Here is a 19,170-nt window from a genome sequence, read left to right as displayed (position 1 = left end):
GCCAAGTGAGGTGTGACTGACATTCTTATGACGGGTTGCTTTAAATAAGCAGAAGTGACTTTATTGATACTGTAAATGGTAGATCAGACTAAGGCAGTGATGCAAACCTTGACACCCCAGATGTTTTGGAACTACATTTCCCATGATGCTCAGCTACACTGCAGAGTGCATGAACATCATGGGAAATATAGTTCCCAAACACCTGGGGTGCCAAGGTTCACCATCACTAGCCATAGGGATCATTCTCATGACCGTTCATGGCTATACACCTCCGGAAGTATTTATGCGGCAGGCATAGCCTGGTGGTTACATTTAGCTATAGATGGAAGCCGTCTGTACCTCTACGGCTCTTCAAGGAGCAATTACATGCAGCTAGGGAGAGACAAGCGATTCTTTACAGACAATTTATGTCCGGGCTGCTTATTTGTCCCTTACCGCAGGTAATTGCGCCATGTGTCATTACATGTAAACATTGATGTGTACAGGGTGAGTGGTCACAGCTGAATGTAAACACTTGGTCATATGTGCTGCAGAAAAATGCTCATCTGGGTAGCGTACGGCCATCTTTTTAGGCAAGCCATTCACAGTTTGAATCTCTGCCAGTTTAGCAGGAACCAGCCGAGATTTAAACCGTGTATTGGCGGGCTGAATGTAAGTGTGATTCAGCATACTCATCGAAACTGAACACTGCCTGTGTGGCTGAGGGAGGCTGGGTGATTGCGAACTGTTTGCTCCCTCCTTAGGGAAGACGAAGGACGGCCATACATGTTTGGAATCTAGGCTGGTTCAGCAAGAACCGGCCGAGATTCAAACCATTAGTGGGCAGGCTGAATGTACTAAGTTAATTGATCCTTCAGCCCAAACTCTCTCATCCATGTCTTCATGGACCTTGCTTTGTGCACAGTCATGTTGGAACATAAAGGGGCCGTCCCCAAATTGATGAGATGAAATGGTCTAAAATGTCTTGGTATGCTGACGCCTTAGATGTTCCCTTCACTGGAACTAAGGGGCCAAGCCCAACCCCTTAAAAACACCACCACACCATAATTCCCTCTCCACTAAAATGATTGGGACCAGTGCACAAAGCGAGGTTCATAAAGACATGAATGAGCCAGTTTGGGGTGGAGGAACTTGACTGGCCTGCACCTCAACCCGATAGAACATCCTTGGGATGAATTAGAACAGAGACTGTAAGCCAGGCCTTTTTTTCCCCAACATCAGTGGCTGACCTTACAAATGCGCTTCTGGAAGAATGATCAAACATTCCCATAGACACACTCCTAAACCTTGTGGACAGCCTTCCCAGAAGAGTTGAAGCTGCAAAGAGTGGCCAACTCAATATTGAATCCTACGGACTAAGACTGGGATGCTAATAAAGTTCATGTAAAGGCAGGTGTCCCAATACTTTCGGTAATATAGAGTGTGTGTGCCCTCCATGCCAACTGCTGCAGTGGCATCAAGTAAACTGTAGCTCAACAAGAGATTTTAGTGCCAGAGGTGGTTCATCGCAGCTTGAAAGCATCCCCACATTACCTGCATTTTTAGATCCAGCACCATCAACACACAGTTGTAATTGGCCTCCAGCTTTCTTTGTGTACATGACCTAGATGCTTTGCCACAAAGCCCGTGCTCTAAAAACAGGTTTACAATCCTATTGAGCAAGCCCGGTGAGGTCACAGTCACATTGGCAGGACAAAGATTCCTAGGGGAAGTTGTGCAGAAAGCTCAAATAATAGGACAAAGATAGTAGAGCACTCGAGCAGAGGCTCCCTGAGAGATGGGCTTTTCCACTAGGCTCGTGACTGCAAACCGTCACGTTTCTCACAGCGATTACCCCCACCCCCCGCCACTTCCTAGCACAGACAGAACCAATACAAGGAGCGCACTCTGCTGTGATCACTGTACAGGGAAAGCTTCATTATACCTATTAAGTATGCATGTACAATAACACACAGTTGTGCACAAAAGTTTGCATCCCCTTGAAGAGGTGGTAATATACCATATCCACCATTTTTAAAGAAAACATGAGTGAGCAGGCAAAACACATTTCTTTTATTTTCTATGGGAATCATATTCTGTAACTATAGGTAATAAAAAGAATAGCACACTTGAAATGTCCCCTGTTCAAAAGTCTGCACCCCGTTGGTTCTTAATATTGTGTATTGCCCCCTTAAGCATCAATGACAGCGTGCAGTCTTTTATAATAGATATCTATGAGGCCCTGAATTCTTGCAGGTGGTATAACTGCCCATTCGTCTTGGCATAATGCCTCCAGGTCATGCAAAGTCTTTGGTCATCTTGCATGAACTGTACATTTGAGATCTTCCCAGAGTGGCTTGATTATATTAAGTTCAGGAGACTGATGGCCATTCTAGAACCTTCACCTAACCACTGGAGGGTCAGCTTGGCCATGTGCCTCAAGGTCATTATCAGGTTAGGCCTTGTTGACCCCTCTCCAAACATGGCACTTATGGTTGTGACCATAAAGCTCTATTTATGTCTCATCACTCCAGAGTACTGCGTGTCAGAAGAGGTATGCCGGGTCAAGGTGTTGGGCATATTATAACCAGGCTTTTTTGTGGCATTGGCACAGTGAAGGCTTTTCTGGAAACTTGACCATGTAACTAATTTTTGTATCATCGTATTGTGCTCCTTGAAACCACCACACCTTTTTCCAGAGCAGCCGGTATTTCTCCTGAGCTTACCTGTGGGGTTTTCTTTGTAACCTGAACAATTCTTCTGGCAGTTGTGGCTGCAATCTTTCTTGGTCTACCTGACCTTGGCATCAAGAGATCCCCAAATTTTCCACTTCTTAAGTGTATGAACACTACTGACTGGCATATTGAAGGCTTTGTTTATCTTTTTATATCCTTTTCCAGTCTTTATAAAGTTCCATTACCTTGTTACGCAGGCCTTTTAACAGTTATATTTTGCTCCTCATGGCTCAGTATCTAGCTTGTTCAGTGCAAGTGAGAGCTGACAAACTTATTGTCTATTTATACACAGACACTGACTGCAACATAAAAAGCCACAGATGTGGGAAATGTACCTGTAATTGCCATTTTAGCCTGTGTGTGTTCACCTTGTGTGTCTGTACCAAGGCCAAACATTCAAGGGGATGGAAACTTTTGATGAGGGCCATTTGGGTGATTTCTGGTATCATTACAATTTAAAAAGGTGCTAAAACAGCTACGTGATAATAAATGGCTTCATATGATCACTATCCTTAAATAAAAGTCAGTTTTTTGGCAAGAACAGTCATATTTAAATATCAAAGTCCCAATTTCTCCGAGGGTATGCAAAATTTGAGCACAACTGTACATCATACAACAATCACTGAACCCGTCAACTAAACCCAATAGTAAGCTCCTTGAGGGCAGGGACTGATGTGAATGTTCAAAATATATGTAAAGTGCTGTGTAAATTGATGGCGTTATAGGAGTACCTGTGATAAAGTTCAGTTGGACTTTAAAGGAAAAGTATAGCCAAAGCTTATTTGGGTGTACTTCTATGGATCACAGGAGTGCAGTGCGTTTTGCACTCCTGTGACCCATTTTCATGAGACCTGGACCTCTGCTGTGTCTGACAATAAAACTCTGCTGACTGAGCTACCCAAGATGCTGGACAGCAGCCTGTCTGATCCATTGGACAACCCTGCCTTGTACCCTGTGCTAACGCGCAGCAAAATCCATCTCCCCCACCAGGTCTGGTGAACGTCGGTTAGTACTTAGACTCTGCACGTCAAGTGAGTCTGTGTCATTTGCCAGGGTAACCTGCCTGTCTACTTATGCTGCTGAACCCTGTATGAGCTTCCCCTTGCTACAGCAACTGGAATTTGAGCCTGACCCCTGATCGCGACAGAATGATTTTAATGCTGCACCTAGTAGGCACCCCCTTTCTACCTCAAGGCAATAGGTTCACTAACAGCACACATGGACACTACCTATGCTCCCCTTTTCACCTTGTTCAGCAGAAACCCTGCATATGCCCCAAGTTTCTCTAGATGGAGCTTACCCAGGGCTGAGGTCTCCTGTCCCGCGTCCCCAAGTGACAGCGCTGGGCCAATCACCAAGCTCCAGTGCTGGTACACTGAGTGAACAACATACTCCTCCATACCTGTATGTAAAGGGCATTTTCTTTGCTCCCGTTGGCTGAGAACTAAAGGAAAGTTGACTATGTGCTGCTTGAAAAGGGGTATTAAAGAAAACCTGTTGCCCTACTTGGGCAAAGCACAGGTTTGATTTAAATTAAAACCATTTTATAAGGCTAGGCTTTTCCGCTTGACAGTCTGAAAAAATAATTGCAAAGAGATGCTAAAACCTTTCTGCTCCTCCATGACGCCTGCCTGAGCTTTAATTGAGAATTTATTTAGCATTCAACACACTTCCCAGCTGAGAAGCGGAACATCTAATTAATACTCTCTGGGCTGAGATGCTTCTTGAAACACGGCTTCAGCCTGCGCCAAGAAAAGATGATCCCCGGTGGAAATCTCATTCATTTTCTTATATTTGTTTGCATTATCATATTGTGGTGGAGTATGTGCCCACGTTGGCGGTTTCTATATTTAACATCTAAGATTCGGAGACGGGCTGCTCAAAGCGGCGCAGCAGACATGGTCTAATAAATTCCCTGTAGAATTCTGACGGCAAACTTAAAAGGATCAGGTCGGAGGAGAGAAAGTATGTGCTGAATTTAATAGCTGAAAACTTCACAAAAGCGCAACAATACGACAAAATAACGAGGAGAAAAACTACGTCAGTAAAGGTCAGCGAACAAAAATAGCTCAAGATCCAAGCAGACTGGGAAGAAAATATGTAAAGCTTTTTATATATAGAAGAACTCTGCCAAACTATCTGGCCATATAGCTCTGCTACAATGTTGGAAAAGCAACTTCCTTGCCCTAAAAGCTCAAGGGAAAGATAAAATGCTCCCTTTGCAACGGTGATGCCCCCACATGGCAAAGGTGAAATGCTCATTTAGTTCTAAGGCCGCGTACACACGCGCGGACTGTTGGCCCAACTTTGTCCGTCCAACAGTTTGAGCGAACAGTCCGCTCAAACTTAGCATGGACGGACATGGCCACACACGACGGACGAACAGTTTGCTGAAACCGTGCGCGATGACGTGAACGGCACGTACGACGGGACGAAAAATACGACGTCCTATACACTGCAATGCAACCTTCCGACGTGGAAATCCTTTCTGAGCATGCGCGAGACTTAGTTGGCCGAACAAGCCTACACACGAGCGAACAGTCCGCTGAAACCTTGTTTCAGCGGACAGTTTTTCGGAATTTCCGTAAGACCTTGTTCGGCCAACTGTCCGCTGAAACTGTCCGCTGAAGCCCCACACACGAGCGGACTGTCCGCCCAAACACTGTTCAGCGGACAAGGTTGGGCGAACAGTCCGCGCGTGTGTACGCGGCCTTAAGGGCAATTTTACTTACCTGACACTCCACACCTGCAGACTCCCTTCAGGCTGTAAAACCGGTCCCACAGTCTGTTGTCCCCCATGTTTTAGCAGTTGCACTTCACTACATGGGATGCAAGGACTTTGGAGGAACAGTCCAAGTTTGACGATAGACGATATCTACAAGCTTGACATGGACAGCCCTCATCTAGGACTGCCCAGCTAACTCGTTTCACCAACACGACTAAGCCCTATGGGTGAAACGCATTTGAGGGGCAGTCCCAGATGAGGGCAGTCAATGTCAAGCTTGAAGAGATCTACAAGCTTTACATTGACAGACCTTGTCTGGCACTGCCTACCAACGTGTTTCACCCATATGACTAAGCCCTGTGGGTGAAACACAGTTGAGGGGCGGTATAGACAGGGAGGGTCAATGTCATGGATATCCTTCCTAATAAATATGGACACCAGAGATTTCTCCGGTCTGTGGTGGCTTTCTTCTTAGCATCTATAAGTTAGGGAGTGCATTCTTTTCAATCACCTATCTGGCTGATATGTTAAGAATGAGACAGACTAGCTGCACTGAGCTGCCGAGAACCCCCTCTAGTGACTTATCCACAAATCTCACAGTCAGTACAATAATAGCACTGGAGAGCAGATATGCTCCTTGGTGACCAGCACGAATGAAAAACGATTTAATGTCCTCTATAAAGCGCTGTGGGCTCTGCCTGCATTATATAAAAAAAATAAAGAATGTGGATCATGCAAGCATATTAATGGCATTTAGACTCCTCTGTATGTTCTGCCATGGTATTCAGCGTATATAGATCAGCGGAATGCAGATTACACTGACTCACCTTGAAAAGCCGAGGGAAGACATCTGCTGGCTGTCCACGTACTACAAACAACCGGGAGCCCAACTTCCGTAAACTGGAATCCAGATCTTCCAGAGACTGGAGCAAGAACCTGAGGGAAACAGACAAGGCTTAGTACATACCATTACAAGCGACACAACCAGAACCTAAAAGATCACTCGGCACAGCAGTGTCTTCACTGCTTGGCAGATGTTTGAAGGTTGTGCAACCACTACAATAATATTTTTCGAGGACCCAAGCAGGAAGACCTCAGCACCTGAATTTGAAGGTCTGCCTATATTCAGTAGCCATTACCAAGAGTCTCACTCTTCTTGTTAGACATTTACTTTTCTTTTCAGTAGCTTTAAAATGACAGCCCATATTGCCTTTTTCTGCCAACTCTTTATTGGTGGACTATGGTTGAACCACAGATTGGTTTATAAAGAAGACGGTATGTAGACTACACCAACCTCTAAAACGTGGCTTAGGCTTCATGTACACATACAGTAGCCTACTTTGGCCACCGGCCAAGGTGTTACCACAAATTGAGGCTGACAGTCAGTTCTTGTGTGTGCAGGAGAGGGAGGTTGAAGCTCCCCTAACCGTAGCAGCTCCTAAACTCAGACAAAATCCTATGCGTATATTAACACACCTTTATAAAAGTTTTATGAAGTTGAGCTTAGGAGCTTTGGCAAAAAAAAAAAAAAAAAAAAAAAAAAAACAAGCCAAAAGCTAGTGTACAGGAAGCCTTAGGCCCCTTTCACACATGCGGACGATATGTCCGTATTTCATCCATCCGTTTGCGGATGAAATACGGACATACATGCATCCCTATGGGACAGCGGGTGTCTGCGGATGAACATCCGTAGACACCCGCTATTGTCCGCCTCCGCAAAAGTCAGATTCTGCAGACGGAGGAAAATCCTATTTTTCTATCCGTCTGCAGAGCGGATCGGATGAACACGGACAGACGGTCCGTACTCATCCGATCCCCCATAGAGGAGAGCGGAGAGCTGACAGGGCGGTCCCCGCACAGTGTGCGGAGACCACTCTGTCTGCAGCCAGCTCAGCGGGGACAACGGAGCGATCCCCGCTGAGCGAGCGGATCATCACGGGGCGGATCATTACTGATCCGTCCCGTGTGAAAGGGGCCTTATGTGAATCTGTGCTTTGCCCATGCAGGAGACACATCCATGCACTGCTTACCTTTCACTCCTCCAGTACTTTATATAACCATCCAGAACAAAGGAAAGCCCCATATAGACAATCAACCATTGAGGTTGTACTGTAGTATAGGAATGTCTATGGATTGCTAGGATGACCATGCTGATCAGCCCAGTGCTATCACATGGAGTGGGCCACATGCTCCTCCATACCTGGGAGTACCCAGTACTTCATTTGGTACCTGGTGCTAAAAAGGTAGGTACTTTAAAAATGCTGCAAGCGATGGAAATATTAAAGCTGATCTCCAGCCTTGTTGCACAATTGTAAAAGCCCCTCTCCTGTACTGAAATAGCTTACTCTGAATTCACGGCACACTAAGCTTTTCACGGGGTGCACTAGAAGATACTAAGTCTAAATAAAAGTGCACCTCATTTCCTGCCTGCTGGACAGCCAGCATCATCTAGTCCTTTCCTCTATAGCCTCATTGTCCCTAGCCAGCCCCTTTCATTCACTGGATTTCAGTTCTTCCAATTACGGAGGCTCAGTATCACATGTAGGCTTTACCTAGGCAATGCAGCCTTCCTAGGATCACCTACCCTTCCAAATTGAGAACCCATCAAAGCATTTTGGCATTTGCAATAAACCTTCCAAAAACCAGCCCACTGCTTGCATCAGGGCTGAGGGCTTTTGGGAGCAGTACTGAAGCAGGGTGCTGTGATGTTTTCAAGAAGCTAGCAAGACCACCCTGTAGGATCCTTCCATCAGCCATGATCTGCTTGCATTACATGGAGAAGCACTCAGGCTAAAACCAGCCATAGATTGTTTCAATCTCCCTGCTGAACCAGCCAAGAATTGAACCATCTATGGGCAGGCTGATTTGCACCAAAGTCGATCCATCAAACTATAAGCTATATCCGCCAGTAATAATCACGGTGCTCTGCAGGCTCCCCGTACAAGTCCCTGCCATCTGCCCCCAGGAGAACACATTAGCTCTGCGGAAGGGATTCCCCCATTGACATTGACTGTGTTGATAGGGGGGGGGGGGGGGGAAATCAAGAAATTTGCTTTCCTGCAACCCATGGCTGCAGGAAAGAAAATCGCATCATCTATAGCCAACCTAAGTGATGACAGATAAAATATTGTATGTAATGAAAATGGAAAGGGTGTGAGACGATAGCGAGTGAATTTACTATTTTTCACACTACAGTTCCTCCCTATCAATCAGGAGGCAGGACATGAGACCGGTTTCCCAATTAGCTCTTTGGAAGAGGAGACATGCACTGGAGCTGCAGCTGCCTGCATGCCCGCAGTCCAGAAGAGGAGAGCAGACCACTGCAGTCTGCCTGAACATGCAAGTGCCAGACTAGCAGCTGTCAAATGCCTTGAGGGCCTGGCTGCCCCTAGCGTGGGGGGGTACTGCCTTTGAGTATTGGTTCAATGATAAATATAGTATGAGTAAAATACTACTATGATCATCTCTGGCTAAGTATGCTATTGCACAAAAACGGATTCTACCCGCTTCCTTCATCCTACTGTACTCCTAAAGATAGCCCATAGAACAGGGATATGCAAATAGCGGACCTGCAAAACTACAACTCCCATCATGCCTCTGAGTGTCATGCTTGTGGCTGTCAGAGTCTTGCAATGCCTCATGGGTCTTGTAGTTCTGTAACAGCTGGAGGTACGCTAATTGCATATCCCTGCCATAGAATATGACAACTCAGATGCAGACATCCTGCATTTCTCTCCCCTGCAGAGCCTTACCATAGGTGTGAGCTCAGACAGATTGTGGAAATGATGGGTAAGAAAGGAGGAAGGCTTTCTGTTTCTGCTAAGAAGCAGGACTGTGTCTAGTCAGAACAAACAGGGAAATACCTTGAGGGTCGAGCGACACGCCCCATCCTGCGAGGGCCAAGCTACACACCCCGTCCTGCCACGCCCCGTCCTGTGAAAGGCCGAGCTACACGCCCCGTCCTGTGAAAGCCTGAGCTACACGCCCCGTCCTGCCATGCCCCGTCCTGTGAAAGGTCAAGCTACACGACCCGTCCTGTGAAAGGCCGAGCTACATGCCCCATCCTGCCAGGGCCGAGCTACACACCCCGTCCTGCCATGCCCCGTCCTGTGAAAGGCCGAGCTACACGCCCCGTCCTGTGAAAGGCCGAGCTACACGCCCCGTCCTGTGAAAGGCCGAGCTACACGCCCCGTCCTGTGAAAGGCCGAGCTACACGCCCCGTCCTGTGAAAGGCCGAGCTACACGCCCCGTCCTGTGAAAGGCCGAGCTACACGCCGTCCTGTGAAAGGCCGAGCTACACGCCCCGTCCTGTGAAAGGCCGAGCTACACGCCCCGTCCTGTGAAAGGCCGAGCTACACGCCCCGTCCTGTGAAAGGCCGAGCTACACGCCCCGTCCTGTGAAAGGCCGAGCTACACGCCCCGTCCTGTGAAAGGCCGAGCTACACGCCCCGTCCTGTGAAAGGCCGAGCTACACGCCCCGTCCTGTGAAAGGCCGAGCTACACGCCCCGTCCTGTGAAAGGCCGAGCTACACACCCCATCCTGCCACGCCCTGTCCTGTTAAAGGCCGAGCCACACACCCATCCTGCCAGGGCCGAGCTACACACCCCGTCCTGCCAGGGCCGAGCTACACACCCCGTCCTGCCAGGGCCGAGCTACACACCCCGTCCTGCTATGCCCTGTCCTGTGAAAGGCCGAGCTACACACCCATCCTGCGAGGGCCGAGCTACATACACCTGACACCACACCAAAAATGTAACCAAATGGCATCTTAACAATGGGATGGGTTGGCTCTGTGCACAAAAGAAACCAACACTTTTTATCTTAGCAGGTCAACGGGGGAAAGATCCTTCATAGTTCACAGAAAAATAAAAAATAAAACTTTTTCCACATTTGTGTGGAAGTCAAAAACTGGGAAATGTCTCCTGCGCACACATCAAAGTGTACGATGTGAAGTTCAGCCCCTCTTCAAAATTCTGGTACAGAAGGGATGTTATATAAGTTATAACATGGCCCCTCTCCAGAGGGGGGATGTGGCAGGAGACATACAAAGAATACTCACAAATTGCCAATGTGCTTCCCTGTCATGTACCCTCAGGTCTCCACGGGGTATCTTTTAGGGACACAGGAAACTCTCAAACATTAACAGATGCAGGTAAATAAGCCAGGTGACAATTATCTGGTGCTTGGGACAAACTATGCAATTTTATACTCTGAAAAGACTAGGGCTGAAACAACTAATCGATTAATTTCATAATCGATTACTATTTTCATAATCGATTATTCAGCCAGTTAAAAAAAAAAAAAAAAAAAAAAAAAAAACACTAAAATGAGCCCTTTATAGTACAACAATATAATCACTACTGTAAATATCACTTTCACTGTTCTACAATAAAACAAAAAAAAATAAAAAATTACCCCCTTCCAGTAGTGATTATCTTCTTTTTTTGTACTATAAAGGGCTATATTTAGTCTTTTTAACCCCATTGTGTTACTAAACATCTTAAGCCTGGTTCACATCTATATGTTTATTGAAGGAAAAGGAAAAGGAGAAGGAGGAGGAGAAGGAGAAGGAGAAGGAGAAGAAGGAGAAGGAGAAGGAGAAGGAGGAGAAGGAGAAGGAGAAGGAGGAGAAGGAGAAGGAGAAGGAGAAGGAGGAGAAGGAGAAGGAGAAGGAGAAGGAGAAGAAGATCTTTACCAGGGATATGCAATTAGCGGACCTCCAGCTCTTGCAGAACTACAAATCCCATGAGGCATAGCAAGACTGACACAAGCATGACACCCAGAGGCATGATGGGAGTTGTAGTTTTGCAACAGCTGGAGGTCCGTTAATTGCAGATCCCTATCCTATACCCTCCTCTATGACGGAGACTGTTTTTATTCCAGACCTGCAGTCTCTATAATTCTCTCTCCAGCAATGGAACCTTTGGGAATATCAGATGTCTATGTTCCCTTCCTGTACAGTCAGGAGTTAGGGGGAAGAGAAACAGCAGCACTCTAAAATTTCCAGTGAATGGCTGTGCAGGTGGGTCATGTCAATACAAGTCTCATCATTGGAGAACAGGCTAGCATAGCTAGAAAAATGACCACACTGTGCTATCCTGCTTAGTGTGGTCAGTTTTTAAGCAGAGGGAATGGCAGAAACACCAGGGATTTCACACAAAGAACAGGATACTTTTTCATACAAGTATATGGTACAGCAGACACATATCAGGAACAATGCTGGGTTAACAAACGCTTTAAATGTCAACACACACCAAAAAGGTGTTTTTTCCTAGGACTATACAATATGTGGATGCTTCTAAGCCACACACTAAGATGGAATAGACAATATCCTAGATCACTTTTTCACACTTTATATATTTCTGAAAATGTTCCCGACACATAAAACAGAACAAGATGATCCTTCACATATACATTGGATTCACTCCGCTCCATCAGTCAGTATTCCCCAGGATAGTCCCAGGTAGTAATGAAATACAACCCATTTGTAGAGTTTTCTACATCTCAAGTCTTTAAATAAAGAAAACTGAATTCTAAACTTAATTTCTGGGAGAAATATTTATTGTCACGTGAATCCACATTTACATGATTTTTATTATTGCTGTTACTAGTCTTTTATTCTAGATTGCCGGCACAACTCCTATTGACAAGCATTCATGTGATACAATCTCTTTATTTCTAAATTGACTTTATAAACAAACAATCTAAACAATCCACACATCGGCTCATACAAAGTTCCATAAAAGACCAATTTTAGTGCCAACAACACCACCCAACTCCGCTGCAGAGCAGAACAAGCCTGTGATTTTCCAGCATTAGAAAGAGGAAACAGAAACCAGTGCTGCTTCAACTTCCCAAACTGGTTCTGAAAGATGAATCCACCCCTGGCAGAACATTCCGGAACGAGTCTTGGCGCAGACGAGGTAGGTTGGCCAAGATTAAGTGACAAAAAAAATAAAAACATGTTGCTTATGTAAGATGAGAAAACCACAGCAAGCTTTGAAATGAGCCGTGAAGATGGAATGTTGCCATATCAAAGTCTATACAGATACAAAGTTTCTATACATTATTATTATTCATGATTTATATAGCGCCAACAGTTTATGCAGCACTATACAATGTAGAGGGGGGACAGCACAATTACAGTACTGTTCAATATAGAAGGGACAGGAGGGCCCCGCTCATAGAGCTTACATTCTAAGGGGAGGAGGTGGTGGTACATATTCATAAATCCTTTCACATCAAACCTGTTCAGGTCTGCCACCAGCTCTTTAGGCTGGATTCACATATAAGCATTTTTAGTGCTTTTTGCATCTTGCAGATTTGTACTGCAGTCCATTCATAATGGTTTTCTATGGAACTGATTTTGTAGTGCAAATCTGCAAAATGCTCTAAAAATGCATAGGTGTGAATCCAGCCTTAGCCCCTCTATACACGGTCGGAGAATCCGTCGGAATGTGTCCTATCGGACCGTGTCGTCGGATAATCCGACTGTGTGTGGTATGCATCGGACTGATTCCGTCGGACCCAATTTTCCAACATGTTGGAAATATTTCCCGACCAACTGGTTCGATCGGACATACTCCGATCATGTGTAGAGAATTTTGATCGGACCAAGTGCCACGCATGCTCAGATCAAATTCCTACAGAGCTATTGGCTACTAGCCTGAATGTAGTCTCATCGTAACGAAATTACGTCATCACGTTCTGAATGATCGGATTTTTCAACAACTTAGTCCGACCATGTGTATGCAACAGTTTCGGACAAGATCCGACGGGCAAAATCCGACGGATTTGGTTGTCGAAATCTCCGACCGTGTGTACAGGGGCTTAGAGTTACAGGCCATAGGCACAGAAATACCAGCTGACAAAGTCAACGATAAGGGATGACTACTTCCAAATGATCCAATCCATACATACCCATATCCCAACTTCTGTGCATCAATGCCATTCAGGAATCTACTCATCTCCTTCTCAAAGTAGGTAGGTGCCCCCTTTAATTACCCCATTGAACATTGCTACCGGACCAAAAGAAGAGAAAACCAATGGATCAGGTGGTCCCACCCAGGTGTCTATGCCCCCCTCCCATCGGTCTTCTCCCACAGTTATTATCTGGCTGGGTTTGGTCTTTTCTGCAAGTGTCTCCCAGTCTGTGTACTTTCCCAAAGGCAACTTTCCATCTCATTACATCTCTCCCTCAGGTAGCTATCCCTCCAATAAGAGGATTCTCCCACCAAAAACGATGACCCCCTAGAGAGCAATTACTCCCATATATTATAAGCCCAACAAGAGGGTGATTTCAGGTACGCTCCCTCAAGAGAATGGTCAACCCCACAGGTAGATACATCTTCTGGTCTCCACCACAGGTAACCTCCCTCCAATGAGACTTCTCCGCAAAAGGTTATTTCCTCCTAGTAAGCTCCCTTTTGCACAGGTAACTATGCCCTCCTAGTGAACACTCACCCCCACAGGATAGAGAACCCTGAGTGGTCAACCCCACATATAGATATATCTTCTGGTCTCCACCACAGGTAACTATCCTTCCAATAGGATGTTTCCCCCACTGCTAACTATGGCCTCTGAGAGAGAAATCACTTCCAAAGATTATAAAACCCAACAAGTGGATTATTTCTTCAACACATATGTTCCTCCAAGAGATCGGTCAACCCCACAGGTAGATGCATCTTCTGGTCTCCACCGCGGGTAACTATCCCTTCATTTAACACATCTCTCCCATTAGTAACTATGACCTCATAGAAAGCAATTGCTCCCATGAATTATAAAACCCAACAAGCGGATCGTTTCTTCAACAAGTATGTTCCCCAAGAGAATGGTCAACCCTACAGGTAGGTACAACCCCTGAACTACAAACCCAGCAATTATCCCTCCAATGCAACGTCTCTTCCACAGGTAATTATGCCCATCTAGTGAACAGTCTACACCATAGGATACAGAACCCAGCAAACGGGTCCTTTGAGTGGTCAACCCCACATATAGATATATCTTCTGGCCTCCACCACAGGAAATGTTCCCTTCAGTAACACATTTCTCCCACTGGTTACTATGACCTACATTTGATTTATCTGCTCTATCTGGGCTAGAACCTTATAAGGGGGTAATTTCTCCAACAAGTATGTTCCATAAAAGAGTTGTTATGGAGTTCCATTCAAAAGTGGGACTTCAATTTATTTGCCTCCTCCCCCCTCCGCTGCTACATTTAGCACCTTTCGGGGGGGGGGGAGGGGAGAACAAGGACCCGTTTTTTGACAAGTCCCCTTCCCCACTTGCGGAGATGTTGCCACGGTGAAGCTTGGTCCCCCTCCTTCCTCTGCCGGGGCAATTAGAAGGTGCAGCGGGCTTCACCCATGTGCGGTAGGGGAGCGGCTGTGAAGCCGAAAAGGCTTTGCTACCGGGTTCCCTTACCGGCAATGGCGGCGGCTGCTGCTGCACCCGACAGCCGATCCGAAGATTGGCTAGGGTGCCGACATCACAGGCTCCCTGGACAGGTAGGTGTCCATATATTGAAAGTCAGTAGCTACACTATTTGTAGCTGATAAATTAATTTTTTGTGAGGTGGGCGGACCTCCCACAGAAAACAAGACCCCCGGCCTGAAGTCTGTCCCACAAGGATCAGGCCCCTCCCCCTATACAGTGGAAGTACTTCACCCGGACATTTAACCTCTCCCACCCCTCCCGAGGGGACCACACCCTCCCCCACCATCCCCAGTGAGAAGTGAAGACCTGTCACCCTGGCAAATAGTATCTCCCACAAAAGGTCAAATCCCTCCCACAAGGACCAAATCCTCCCCATGGTCACTGGTGAAAACAAGTCATTCTAGTGAGTAGCCTCTCTCACCAAGACAAGACCCATCCTCTCCCCAGGCTTGTAGCCCCGCCCAAAAGGGAAAGACCCCTCCCAGTGGCTTGTAGGCCCACCCATTAGGACCAGACCCTCTCCCTGGATTGGAGCTCTTCCAATCTAGGGACAAGATTCCCCCCCCCTTCCAGTTTTCCCAACAGGACAGTACCCCAACCCCTTGCTCAAAGCCCCTCCCATCAGGACCAAATCCCTACCCCTTTCTCAAAGCTCCTCCCATGAGGACCAGACTCCTCCACTTGTTGCATCTCCTCCTATCAGCACCAAACCCCTCCCCTTGCTCAAAAGCTCCTCCCATAAGGACCAGACCCCTCCCCTTGGACATCAGTATGTCCCACAGAAACAAGGCCCCTCCCCCTGGTCACACATCATCCAATCAGGGAACTATGACCCCCAATTAGGTACCAACACCCCGTCCATGGCCCGCCTATTTATCTCTGCCTCTCCAATGCCCTTGCAGCCTCCCAGGTGTCCCTGACCCCAGCCCCGCCCCCTGTCCTCTCACCTCCATCGGTTCACCCCTCCGGAGGACGAGGAGGAGGCGGCAAACCAGGGGTCCAGGATGTAGACACAGCGCACACAGCGAGCCCCCCTCAGAGCGGCCAACAGAGCCGGGTTATCGTGCAGCCTCAGCCCCTTCCGGAACCAGTGTACTGAGCTGACCGCGGGGCCCTCCATCGTCCAGGGGATACTCCTCCGCTCTGTCCGCTCTCCTGTCAGCGCTCCGCCAGATCTCCTTCCCCTGTGTGTGTGTCTGCGGCTCATACACCAGACTGCCTGCTCCTCGGGAACGCCCACCGCCAGCCCCGCTGTCTGATTGGCGGCTGCTCCATGGAGGGGGCGTCTCCGCCGGCTGTCACATGCGGGCCATGTGTGATATGATCTGGGAAGAGAACACCGTGTACAGCCGGAGATCTCCATCATCTGTGTGTATATAATACACTTTACAGCGCAGTCCCCTTTATATTACAGTGTCCCAGTCCTATCAGTGCTATTGTGGCCATACAACGCTAGTACTGTATGTCTCCTATTGTGCCCACACTGAGCAGTGACGCTGACCTGCTCTCTTTTTGGTGGTGCGTTGCAGCGTGGCTCTCTCTCTGGTGGTGCGGTACAGTGTGGCTCTCTCTGGTGGTGAGGTGCAGTGTGGCTCTCCCTCTGGTGGTGCAGTGTGGCTCTCTCTCTGGCGGTGCAGCGTGACTCTCTCTCTGGGGGTGAGGTGCAGCGTGGCTCTCTCTCTGGGGATGCGGTGCAGCGTGGCTCTCTCTCTGGGGGTGCGGTGCAGCGTGGCGCTCCCTCTCTGGTGGTGGAGCGTGGCTCTCTCTGGTGGTGCAGTGCAGCGTGGCTCTCTCTCTGGTAGTGCGGTGCAGCGTGACTCTGTCTCTGGTGGTGCAGTGCAGCGTGGCTCTCTCTCTGGGGATGCGGTGCAGCGTGGCTCTCTCTCTGGTGGTGCGGTGCAGCGTGTCTCTCTGGTGGTGCGGTGCAGCGTGTCTCTCTGGTGGTGCAGTGCAGCGTGGCTCTCTGGTGGTGCGGTGCAGCGTGGCACTGTCTCTGGTGGTGCGTTGCAGCACGGCTCTGTCTCTGGTGGTGCGTTGCAGCGCGGCTCTGTCTCTGGTGGTGCGTTGCAGCGCGGCTCTGTCTCTGGTGGTGCGTTGCAGCGCGGCTCTGTCTCTGGTGGTGCGTTGCAGCGCGGCTCTGTCTCTGGTGGTGCGTTGCAGCGCGGCTCTCTCTCTGGTGGTGCGGTGCAGCGCGGCTCTCTCTCTGGTGGTGCGGTGCAGCGCGGCTCTCTCTCTGGTGGTGCGGTGCAGCGTGGCTCTCTCTTTGGTGGTGCGGTGCAGCGTGGCTCTCTCTTTGGTGGTGCGGTGCAGCGTGGCTCTCTTTTGTGGTGCGGTGCAGCATGGCTCTCTCTCTGGTGGTGTGCAGCGTGGCTCTCTCTGGTGGTGCAGTGCAGCGGGGCTCTCTCTCTGGTGGTGCGGTGCAGCGCGGCTCTCTCTTTGGGGGCGCGGTGCAGCGCGGCTCTCTCTCTGGTGGTGCGGTGCAGTGTGGCTCTCTCTCTGGTGGTGCAGTGTGGCTCTCTCTGGTGGTGCAGTGCAGCGTGGCTCTCTCTTTGGTGGTGTGGTGCAGCGTGGCTCTCTCTTTGGTGGTGCGGTGCAGCGTGACTCTCTCTGGTGGTGCAGTGCAGCGCGGCTCTCTCTCTGGTGGTGAGGTGCAGCGCGGCTCTCTGTCTTGTGGTGAGGTGCAGCGTGGCTCTCTCTCTGGTGGTGAGGTGCAGCGCGGCTCTCTCTCTGGTGGTGCGGTGCAGCGCGGCTCTCTCTCTGGTGGTGCGGTGCAGCGCGGCTCTCTCTCTGGTGGTGCGGTGCAGCGCGGCTCTCTCTCTGGTGGTGCGGTGCAGCGCGGCTCTCTCTCTGGTGGTGCGGTGCAGCGCGGCTCTCTCTCTGGTGGTGCGGTGCAGCGCGGCTCTCTCTCTGGTGGTGCGGTGCAGCGCGGCTCTCTCTCTGGTGGTGCGGTGCAGCGTGGCTCTCTCTCTGGTGGTGCGGTGCAGTGTGGCTCTCTCTGGTGGTGCTGGGGCTATTAGTTGCCCATCACAGTTCTCTCTTTCATTTTGTATGTCTCCTGTAGTAGATGCTGCAGGCACTTCTGCTTGTTTCCAGGTTTTTCTCTCCCTCCCCCCCAGCAGTGTGCATGCTGGAGAGTGTAGTCAGCACCAGGCTCTGTCTCTGGTGGTGCGACGCAGCGTGGCTCTCTCTGGTGGTGCGGTGCAGCGTGGCTCTCTTTGGTGGTGCGTTGCAGCGTGGCTCTCTCTTTGGTGGTGCGGTGCAGCGTGGCTCTCTCTCTGGTGGTGCGGTGCAGCGTGGCTCTCTCTCTGGTGGTGCGGTGCAGCGTGGCTCTCTCTCTGGTGGTGCGGTGCAGCGCGGCTCTCTCTCTGGTGGTGCGGTGCAGCGCGGCTCTCCCTCTGGTGGTGCGGTGCAGCGTGGCTCTCTCTGGTGGTGTGGTGCAGCGCGGCTCTCTCTCTGGTGGTGCGGTGCAGCGTGACTCTCTCTCTGGTGGTGCGGTGCAGTGTGGCTCTCTCTGGTGGTGCTGGGGCTATTAGTTGCCCATCACAGTTCTCTCTTTCATTTTGTATGTCTCCTGTAGTAGATGCTGCAGGCACTTCTGCTTGTTTCCAGGTTTTTCTCTCCCTCCCCCCCAGCAGTGTGCATGCTGGGGAGTGCAGTCAGCACCAGGCTCTGTCTCTGGTGGTGCGGTGCAGCGTGGCTCTCTCTGGTGGTGCGGTGCAGCGTGGCTCTCTCTTTGGTGGTGCGGTGCAGCGTGGCTCTCTCTTTGGTGGTGTGGTGCAGCGTGGCTCTCTCTCTGGTGGTGCGGTGCAGCGTGGCTCTCTCTGGTGGTGCGGTGCAGCGCGGCTCTCTCTCTGGTGGTGCGGTGCAGCGTGGCTCTCTCTCTGGTGGTGCGGTGCAGTGTGGCTCTCTCTGGTGGTGCTGGGGCTATTAGTTGCCCATCACAGTTCTCTCTTTCATTTTGTATGTCTCCTGTAGTAGATGCTGCAGGCACTTCTGCTTGTTTCCAGGTTTTTCTCTCCCTCCCCCCCAGCAGTGTGCATGCTGGAGAGTGTAGTCAGCACCAGGCTCTGTCTCTGGTGGTGAGATGCAGCGTGGCTCTCTCTGGTGGTGCGGTGCAGCGTGGCTCTCTCTTTGGTGGTGCGGTGCAGCGTGGCTCTCTCTTTGGTGGTGCGGGGCAGCGTGGCTCTCTCTCTGGTGGTGCGGTGCAGCGTGGCTCTCTCTGGTGGTGCGGTGCAGCGTGGCTCTCTCTCTCTCTAGTGGTGCGGTGCAGCGCGGCTCTCTCTCTGGTGGTGTGG

General features: G+C 49.4%; 1 protein-coding gene across 1 annotated transcript in view; it reads right to left on the bottom strand.

The window, feature by feature from the left end:
- LOC143926319 (cryptochrome-2-like) overlaps positions 1 to 16,180 on the bottom strand; it is a 103,724-nt gene extending 87,544 nt beyond the window's left edge. Inside the window, 2 exon segments of the mRNA XM_077450235.1 lie at positions 6,267 to 6,375; positions 15,823 to 16,180. Coding sequence (XP_077306361.1) covers positions 6,267 to 6,375; positions 15,823 to 16,082 — 369 coding nt within the window. The 5' untranslated portion in view covers positions 16,083 to 16,180.
- Between the last annotated feature and the right edge of the window lie 2,990 nt (positions 16,181 to 19,170).

Source organism: Lithobates pipiens, unplaced genomic scaffold (genome assembly GCF_037356315.1).
Source record: "Lithobates pipiens isolate NorthernLeopardFrog02 unplaced genomic scaffold, aLitPip1_a1.2 Scaffold_10, whole genome shotgun sequence".
Taxonomy (NCBI): Eukaryota; Metazoa; Chordata; class Amphibia; order Anura; family Ranidae; genus Lithobates; species Lithobates pipiens.
This window is presented reverse-complemented; position numbering and strand designations above follow the sequence as displayed.